This window comes from Anarrhichthys ocellatus, unplaced genomic scaffold (assembly GCF_004355925.1).
Source record: "Anarrhichthys ocellatus isolate YVR2014 unplaced genomic scaffold, GSC_Weel_1.0 scaffold1597, whole genome shotgun sequence".
Lineage (NCBI taxonomy): Eukaryota > Metazoa > Chordata > Actinopteri > Perciformes > Anarhichadidae > Anarrhichthys > Anarrhichthys ocellatus.
In genome coordinates this window covers 1-10456 of record NW_022281571.1, presented here as the reverse complement: position 1 = coordinate 10456, position 10456 = coordinate 1, and the positions used below count along the sequence as shown (strand labels likewise).

General features: G+C 42.1%; 1 protein-coding gene across 1 annotated transcript; it reads left to right on the top strand.

Moving 5' to 3' along the window:
- The first annotated feature begins 205 nt into the window (after nt 1-205).
- Nucleotides 206-10391, top strand: LOC116377717 (protein MTSS 1-like). Its single transcript, XM_031839421.1, has 3 exons — nt 206-703; nt 2394-2455; nt 7256-10391. Exons 1-3 carry the CDS (start codon nt 632-634, stop codon nt 7371-7373), a joined length of 252 nt encoding a protein of 83 aa, XP_031695281.1. The 5' UTR covers nt 206-631; the 3' UTR covers nt 7374-10391.
- Nucleotides 10392-10456: the final 65 nt, after the last annotated feature.

Sequence of the window (10456 nt, the reverse complement as noted above, 5' to 3'; positions counted from 1 at the left end):
ATACCCCTTTGACAGTAACCTGCTGGGATTGCACCTGTTTTACTGATTTATGCCAAATACTTATTTCCTAATTTTCAATTTCAATTCCTATTACATAAAATGGTTCAAGACGACTTTAAAACCACCATTAATTTGGTGATTTATTTTGGTGACAAATAATCAACCGGAAATGCTTTCCCCCCTCTTTATTTGGGCACATTGACGCTTGTTTCTTGACTCGTTTTCCTCCCACTCAGTCAGTGTCGAGAAGGCAGTAAGAAACCCCGTGAGTGTCGGCATTTAACTGTCAAGATACGGATTAACGTTACAAGCCTAGCATTGGGAATATTTCTAGTTCCGACTAGCAAACTGCAAAATATTATCTTCACGCCCCAGCCATGGGTATGAACGGGACGGCGTGGAGGGGAGAGGATTTAAATTTCTCTTTTGATTTGAACTAAACGCACCAGAGCAGAACCGAGCTGCTTTTCCTTGTGTTTCAGTGTTTGTCTGAGATACAAAAAAAAAGTTGTTGTACCTCGATTACGGAACAACAGAATCTTTATAAACGAGTCTGTTTTTGGGAAGTATTTTGGTTTTCCTGGATAGCGGCTCACCCAGTCTGGATTGACCGCTGGACTTGGTCCTGAAAATGGAGGCTGTGATCGAGAAGGAATGCAGCGCGCTTGGAGGACTCTTCCAAACTGTTATCGGAGACATGAAGGTAAGCCAAGTTAACTTTTCAGCACACCTTATGTTACCCGAGAGCTGCTACGCGACGTACACACACTAACGTTAGCTACCCCAGCCAGGTAACTTCCTGAACACCAGTGTAGATGTTTGCTTCAACAGATAACGTGACTCGTATTTAAGTTAGCGGAACCCACGGCAATTTAACGTTAGACCGACTTCTGAACCCACCCTTCCGTAGGAGACGATAAACAACACGGAGTGACGTCAGCGCTGAGTTAATTTGAGATATTACTGATGTTTATGATAGCTTGGTTAGCAGCCCCATAGTCGACCTGGTCTCATATTAACCTACGTACGTTTTCGTGTTGTGGTAACATTAGCTAGCTAACTTGCATTATTATATTTTAATGCGCTCTTTGCATTGTAATCTCCGGGTTGTTAATTAATACAGGGTTGTTGTTGTCCAGTTTGAAGTGGATGCATCAGCCATCATGAATGCTGAATAGCGCGATCTTATTTAGCTGTTATCTCTCAGCGTTGCAGCTTGGTCGATGGGACGATAATTAGCTAATTCTTCCAGCTGTTGCAACGTTACTTGCCCGAAGGAATTCTGGGAATGTAGCTGTCAGGGTAGAACATGACCCGCAGGGTCTGAAGGCTCTGACATGCGGAGGTCAAATGGCCAGCCATCGGGTCTGCTGGAGTCAGGAAGTTTGTTGTGAATACTGCTCAGACATGCCGCACCTCTCGTGTCTCACTTGTCCTGTCTCTTAACTGTCGGGTAACTATGCTGCCAGGAAATACAGTGAAAATAAGCGAACGCTTAGTGTATTTGCTTTGTCTGTACATAAGCCATACTCTCTTTCAGTGAAGTCTTTTCTTTTTAAAGAACTACAGACGGGGTTGTGTACCCAAATATAAAGTGACGCCTCGCTAAACCCAAGCTGTCAGCAATGGGAGTAAGAAATGCAGAGAAAGCCCATTTGTCATGTTTGATATGTGATGGTGGTGGCCGAGAGAGAGAGAGAGAGAGAGAGAGAGAGAGGATAGCACAAAAGTGATGTCAGGGAGAATGGGAGAGAGAGAGAGGTACTGTGGGTAGAGAGAGTTGGTTGTTGGGTGTAATGTTTGACAGCATAACATGACATTCCTCAGACCCCTGACAGTAGTAGCACATCAGTGACGAGCATGTGCTCATGGCATGATATCTGGTGCTGTCGTACTGAGATGATGCATTGGGCCGCTTGTTCTCTGAGATGGTTTCAATAGGAGGCTCTTCAGCTTATTTTCAGCCCAGGACCTGAATTAGGTAAATTTAGAGTCCCGTCGGGAACCAGGCTCATTATAGCATGAATTAGTGCTCTTGTTGTGTGGGGATCTTTCCAAAAGAGGCCGGCGACCCATTTTGCAACCTGTCACATGCAGGACATGACCGTATCAAACCTCATGCTTTTCAGTTTCATGCACCTCTGTTAAACACATTTTCATCCAATAGCTTCAGTTTTCTGATTCCCTCATGTCTACTCTCATGGGAAAAACATCATTTTTGGGTGATAAACTTGGTCACATGTATGGGAAAGCCTAAGCCTTGGATTTGTCCTGTTTAGCCCTGCAGGTGAGGCGAGGCATCATGTTGATCGAACTGTTATGTAATTCTGGGAATAATGAAATCTGTTCTGACGATTGTGTCATCCGAGTTTGTGTCTCTTTTCCCCCCACAGAGCAGCTACCCTATTTGGGAGGACTTTATCACAAAGGCCGGCAAACTGCAGTCCCAGCTCAGGTGAGACTTGTGTACTCGTGCTTTCAACCTATTTTTTTGCTTTACTTGGACTTTTACATTAGATCTCAGTCAATTTCCCTCTGAAGAAGTTTTAAATTGCCACGTGTCCTTGGACTAACAAGCAGTGACAGTCTACATAAAAGCCTAATCTCTTAACAATGCTGTCCAGGGGTCATTATGTGCCCCTCTCCCCCAGTTAGTCCTCTTTAAGCCTGATTAAATTAGTATTTCAAATGCTGTAAATTTGCACACCTCCTGCCAAAATTATTCCAAGTCTTCTGTTAACAATGAATGCCAATCCCAGCCACCTCCCCTAGTTGGTTTTAAGTGGCCACATGTCAGGAGACGAACACTTTATGACAGCTGAAATAAAAGCTTATTGTCCAGCAAGTACTGTAAATATGGATGTCCTGTGGCCTAAATTATCCTTTGATTAACAATGCATGGCAGTTCTCTAGCCCTTTAAGTGTCCACGTGTCCTGAGACAGACTAATAGTGATGGTTGGATAAAGGCTCAGGGACTTAACAATACGTCCCAGGGGCCACTCAGTGTCCCATTCTTCCATTTGTGTCAGTATTAAGGCTGATTAATGGTGATATGTTATTCAAGTGTCTCCATTATTCGGGGGTTAAATATGTGACCCTGCCATGCTAAAGCTCAGGGGAGTATTTGTAGCCTTGTTGCTAATGACTGCTTGTTTGGCAGTAGGATGGCTGTGTGCCTGGGCACCAGGGCAATGATAAAAGAACAAATCTAGCAGTAACTGTACTGGTGAAAAGCTCGGTTGAACCTACAGTACTGTAAGTCAATGAGATCTTTTTATCCAGTCCGAGTAGGTTAGTGGCAGTTTGATAATGGAGATGCTTGTAAAAATTTGCCTTCTGTCCAATATATGACTATGTTATAATGTCTGATCGCTGTCCTTTTATTTAACCTATTGGTTTTCCATTATTAAGCCACCATGGCTGGCTTTAGCGATGCTGCTGTAGCATTAAGTGTGTGCTATCTGGGCATGCTCACGGTGACCTACAAATACGGCCTTTTCTGTCTGCTTTTAACATTGTTTCAGGCAAATAAAACTTTGGCAAAACTAGCCCCTTCAAGATGAGAGTGAGGAGGAACGCACACCATAATATTACCAAGATAAAAGTACAAGTGTGAAGGAACAGTCGAACACTGCCACGATGCAAAAAAACGATTTGGCCTGATCATTTGATCAACCTTTGGTTTTACTGAATTTAATACATCACCAATGTTCCAACAAAAAGAAACATTGGTAGTTATTAAATATCTTTTTTGCGTCGCGGCTAGAAGTGTGCGACTATCTTCCTTCACACCCAAACTAGCCTCTTCGACTACAGCATAACCCACACCCAAGGACCTCTATAATCTGCTTTAGGCTCCATAGAAGGACACACACACACACACACACACACACACACACACACACACACACACACACACACACACACACACACACCTTCCCTCCTCGGCCTGGATAAGTGACTATCCAGCAGTGGTAGCGGCATATGTCTGTGTGTCTAATGACGTCCTAAAGCAGGCTACTCTGTAATTTAGACCCTCTGCTCCCCTCTCACAAAGCAACTAGGAAATCAACCAATTACAGTGGTGGACCTGTTCTGTCATTTTTTTTTTTTGGTTCAAATATGGTGTGTTTTTTCCTGCCAATTCTGGTTTTAAGCAACCATCACACACACACACACAAACACACACACGCATAACAGCTTTGAAGAAAGAGGGCAGGGTGGAATATAGGCTAGCTGATTTCTAATCACAGTCATCTTTTAACTTGTCAGTGTTTGGTCTGTTTAGTGGATCATGGTTGATGCAGCTGCAGAGCGAGGCATACACAGAGGCCTCTCTCTCGCTCTCTCTGCTTCAGAAGAAGAACATTTTGTGAAAAACAGACCACCTCAAAACTTCAAATTCAGCTCATGAACTGTATGGTTATAAAACGTATTTGGAGTCAACTAGGAGCCCTAAAAGTTTAGTCGGTAAATGGACAAGTGGATTGATATACGGGTAGACCAACAGATACATACGGTACAAACATACATGCGTGCAGAAAAATCTCCTAAAGCACATTATCTGTGTCATGAGTCTTTGCCTGTTGTGTCAAACAAGGGGAGTTGAAGACAACCTCTTTCTATGATATAGATTTACTACAGTCACATTCCAGTTTCTGTTGATCTAAGAATAGATGGGGGCAGCAGTGCTGAATATATCGTTGTCAGAAATAGCAAGCTGCTACACTACCTCAGGGTCTATGGGGAGTTTAGATTGGCTCGGCCAAGGCCTTGCGGTATAGATGTAAAAGTCGTTTGTCTTGACTCCAGCACAGGGGGCGTTTGCAGATGTTAAGGCCAATGGTAGCAGGCGGGTCATTGTTGGAACACTGTGCAGAGCTGAAGGCTCGTAGCAGCAATGAGTTATTTTTTTCTTCACAGCCACAGAAGTCTTGGGGGTTTTTTGGCTGACCGTCAGAGCTGAAATGAAAACCTGATTATTCTGCCTTTGGTGCAACTTAATATCCATTTATTTGTTGAGAGGTTACCTAATTTCATTGTCAATTGAGCCAGAAAATTTTAAAAAAAAGAAGATTTTGAATGTTATGTAAAACCATGATTTTTCCATCTTATGCTGAGGATAGTTGAATGTCTCGTGAACCAGTTTAATAGTTTGGCATTTCTCTACGAACGGAGCAGGTTACAGCAGGTCGTTATGGCTTTTAATTGAAAACATCTGCACATTGTACTTCACTGGGCCGGAGCCATTAATACCAAAAGTCTGCTTCTGTTAAAACCACTTCACACACAAACCTGTTTTGGATTAATGACTTAAACTTGACTGAACAAGACTTTTGCTACTAGTGCATGTAAATTATAATCCACCCACCGATGTATACTGGGAATATATTAGTGGAGACAGATATCTGTTGAAGGTTGCTTGAGTGGCTGCACTTGGCTTTAAATAGAAAGGAATCTGTGTGCATGTTTCTTTTTCCATTTGCAGGACACGCCCTAGGATCTTCTGGTCAGCTCAACAACAACACAGCACTTATCAGCCAATTATATGACGCTTTTGAGTGATAAAGAAAGTTCCATTATTTACTGAATGCTACGACTTAACTGTCACTCAAATCTAGAAGAATATTTAGGCCTGAAACTAAGTTTTGGATCAGGTTTGTTTAACAGCTGTGTTCTGTTGTTTTTACCTTTCTTTCGTATGGAGGCCCTTCTGAGCTGTTAACTGTAACTCCATTAAGCAGCTAACAACTCAAGCAGTCTTGAGACAGTTGAGGAAAGACGTTTTAAAAAAAATACAGTGCAACTCAGCCTTAGGAACACATTGTAAACACAATTAACCTTCAGTCTATTTCAAAATGACGTAAGTGATTTTGAGAGGGCACGACTCAAAGTGGCTCTGTGGTCGGCACTGGTTCTGGGTGCTGAGCCCCAGATTCCTTTCAGACTTGTAGTGTTCAGCCCAGACCGATGTTGCCCCGACGCTTCACATGTGCAGTAGTACTCCCCAAGATCTGTAAACACACTTTGGTGTGTAAAACTGATACCCTTCTCCCAATAAGGATATCACCACACCACAGAGGCCATGCGTCAGGAGCAGTTCTGCCGTTGCCTTGTGTGTGTGTGTCTTAAGATAAACACACAGTTAAAAAAAAAAAAAAATAGGTGTGTCATGGTGTTGGCAGATTGAGGATTAAAAACGCTTTTTTTCCATGTGCTAGTCACACTTTAGAAATGCCACCAACCTGTGTTCAGCTCTTGTTGTTGCACAGTTGTGAAAGCTACCTGTAAGGCTTGTTTATGGAATATCACAAGTTGTGTAATGATGGTTTCCTGTTGGCCCTTTGGAATATAACAAGTGTTTACAAATGAAGGTACTCGGGGTTAGAACAAACATGCTCTTTTGTCCAGGAACATTTTTGTTTCTGTTTTTTTTGAACGCATGACTGCTGTATTGTCTCTGTTTGTGGAGATTAGGTATCACAAATGCACGTGCACACACACACACACTTACAGACTCAAAGAGCGTCATCTCCATACCTGTGATCTTAATCGTGAGAGCCCTTTTGTTTCTGAAGTAGGTGAGTTAGTATTTGCCAGTCAGTTGGCCCGCCAATGAGGCGACTTGTTGCCAGCGAGCAAAGTAGCCGGTCGGTCAGACAGGCACGATAGTATCTGTAATGAGTAAGACAGAAAGCAATCCTACACCAAGTTTCCACAACTTTTTTATGAGATTGAATTTTGTCCTTTCGTCAATCTATTATATTATACCACAATTTGTAAATACTTGGTCAACCCTACAAGATGACAGAGGCAGGTATGATCCCGTAGATCACACATTGATCCTTTCATTGACCTGTAAGAGCAGCAAACTCAGCGCTGAGCTGCTCTGCTGAGCCGGACAGATTCCAGCGGTAGACTTAGACATTCCTCACACAGCAGGGCACGTTTTCAGTCTTAACTCACTCAGACACTCGCAGTAACTACAGACACTCTTATACATACTTAACATTTCAAATGATCAGGGTTGATGTAAGCTTCATAATCTAAAATGTAGCACACTTATTGATCAGCCACCTGTGTTTATGTTACCTCTGGCTGAATCAAAGTACTGCTTCTGCCGTCACTATTACACTGTGATGTTCCTTTTTTTTGGACAGTTTTATAAAATATGGTGCCGTGTATTGTCTCTCCTCTTTAAAGTGTGACGTATTTACTTCCATACTGAACCTCCGTTTTACTCTTTTCTCCCAGGGCGACGGTGTTTGCTGTGGCGGCCTTCCTCGATGCCTTTCAGAAAGTGGCCGACCTGGCTACCAACTCACGAGGTAGGAACATGCACAACAATTTAAAGGCTGGAGTGTATGACTAGTGGTCTTCTACTGCAAAACTACCCATGATCTCTGGAAGGAATCGGTGTCACTTTCAGTCTTGATAGACACAGTGCTGGAAGGGTTAAATCATTTAACTCGCTGTTAAACAGTATGTGTGTCTGGGCACCTGAGTGTCAGTATGTGTGTCTGTGTAGCCCGACTGTGCAGCTCCAGTCTTTCACCCCGCTGTGCTGAGACGTTTTGTGGGTTGTTTGCTTTATCGCATGGGTAGTAAATCAGTCACTATGCTGTTTTGAAGATCTGCTGCTGGCTTTTGTCTTCGACCTCTGCCCCCTTTCCCCCTGCTTTCTGCCCCCCCACCCCCACATATACTCCACCTCTGCTACATCTGGACTCTCCCCGTAGAGTCTGCTCCAACTCTGTACGCGTATGAGAGAGAAAGAGAGAGAATGAGAGCTCTCATCCCTCCCTAGCTTTGACACCTCAGACCCTGCTTCATACTATTAATACTATTAATGTGAACTGAGACAGGCACGCACATTCATCACCTCACTTTCTGTGGAGAAAAATAGGGGGGAGAGAGAGAGAGAGAGATGGGGGGAGTACAGGGAGTCATAATTCTCTCGCTCCCTCCTCCTCCGTCTTAACGCACACAGTATGGATGTTTACTGCGAAGGAGTCAGATTCACTGCGCTGAAGAGCGTCATCTTTCATCACTTTCTCTTACCACGCTCTCCACATATCTTATGTTCGCAGTATTGCATTACACCGGCTTCGCTGTACACCTGAGCTCCTCATGGATAATGTGTTATAGTGCACTGTTGGCTGACACACTGCTGTCTGTATCAGAGATGGATAACCCTGTCCACCTGATAATCGTACCAGGGTATTATAAGGAGTCTTTATTATCTGGATTACGGATTATATTTTCATTTTAGGCTCCAGTTGTATATATTCCTTTTGCAAATTCCTAAAACGTTTGTATCACACCCTGTACCTCAGACTGGTGCTGTACACTGTAAGGGCACTACTTAAGCCTGTAAGCCTTTCTTTATAGCTTATCATACTTTGTATAAGCTTATGAATGCTTTGACAACATACTATAGCAAATAGCTTTTAATATGTGTGTATCTATCTGTGTTATTCTTTGTCTTCAAACAGTTGTATTTATAATGCTCTGTAGACTAGTTCAGTGCTCATAACAACCTTCAGCTTGATTTATTCTTTGAAGTAGTTCAAATATCTGCTGAAAGTTATAAACTTGTGCGTGCGTGCATGTTCGTGCGTGTGTGCGTGCGTAGGTTTGATGTTAAAGAGCATCTGCATGGTTTAGTGTCTAGATCAGATAATGGTGGTCAGGCTAGTACTGACACACACACCATTTTATGTTTGCTCATCATGATAAGCCAGAGGCTGCTGAGGCCACACTATACAAAGATGATGACTTCTTTCCTTCATCTTTTCTATCTTCTCCGTGTTCTTGCTTCTTGTCCTCCTGTGTGTCTGAAACCTGTATTCAGGTGTTTGTGGATCAAAGGTGTGTGTGTGTGTGTGTGTGTGTGTGCGCGTGTGCGTGCGTGTGCGTGTGCGTGTGTGTGTGCGTGCGTGCGTGCGTGTGTTAAGGTGCCAAAGTAAAAAAAGGAAAAACATCCCTTTATCTCCCCACCACCACACCATAGAGACCGCCAACTGTTAAAGTGCTGCTGTAATAATAACAGTAATGAAAGCGCACCAATATAAAGGTAACCTGAGCTTTGACAGTGCACCTGTTGAAGGTTATTTAGTCTCTTAATCAGGAGAACAAGGCTTTGGGCCGCCTTTTGTAAACGGTTGAACTATTGTCGAGCCTTGCAGACATTGGCAGTGATGGGAGCTCATAAAAATTCAACGCTTGAGCACTTGACTCAGCAGACTTTGATATGAGACAGTAGTTATGTTTATAGGTGTTTAGATGAAAGTGACTTGGGGACCTTTTTATCAGTGTTATCACTGAAGCAGCACGATCACAAGCTTGAAAGACACAGAAGTCTTTTTCAAATGTGAACCTTGGACCGCAAAGCTGTGTTCTCATATGCATCTCTGCTCAATTATTTATATGTTAAATGCATACCAACCATTTTATAATAACACTTCCATTTAAGGACCATTCCATTTTCTTTTCGCTCAGTTCCCAATGTGGATAAAACCTGGAATAACTACCAATGAAACATTCTTCTGCACAGGTAGCCCCGGGCAAGACCTGTCTCACTCAGGTCCTTAATACATTTCCAGTGCTTAATACCATCTAAATATGGAACTTTTGTTCCCATTTGAAATTCATGAAAGGTGGATTCAAGGTCTTCAAATACCTCAATGATTTCATTAAGCTCAGACTATTAAGGTACAGTAACAGGAAGACACCTTATTCACAGAAGCTTTGCCCAAGATTTATTTATGAATTTTTAAATATCTTTGATTGCAACAGCTATCAAAGATATTATAATCTTAACAATAATTGAAATGGCTTTTAATTAAAATGTGCTTTTTGATTTATGGTGAAAAAGCACTGTCGCTAGAGTTGGATCATGCAAAACACACCAGAGTTGTGAAACAATCTTCCAGTATAAACACCAGTCAGTGCTCATTGCATGAGCTAATCACTGTGGTGCAGTAAAAACCTTTGACTGAGTTTTGAAAACAGCAAAAGTCTGTAGCTTCATGTAACTCTCAGCTGTTTGATGTTGTTTGTGTTTCTGCATTTGTTTAAGTGCTTTTTGCATCACATGGGCCAGGTTGAAAATATCCAATTAAAGCAGAGTTCAGGTTGGAAAAGAGATGAGGATTAAGATGAAAGGATTAATTTGTATTACCAAAATAAACTCTGAGTATGCTTCTTTTCATTGTCAAGATTTGTAAAGGTGAAGTCCAGCTTACCAGTTTACAGTTGAGTGAAACAAAATAACCGGAATGCCAAGTGGAGAAAGTTTGAATGAATGAAAGAAAGAAATACTTAAGTTTCCAGACAAAGCCTTTCCTTTCCACTCTATTGGAGCTTACAGTGAACACAGACACAGTAACAATATACTGTATGTATTTATATATATATATATATATATATATATATATATATATATATATATAT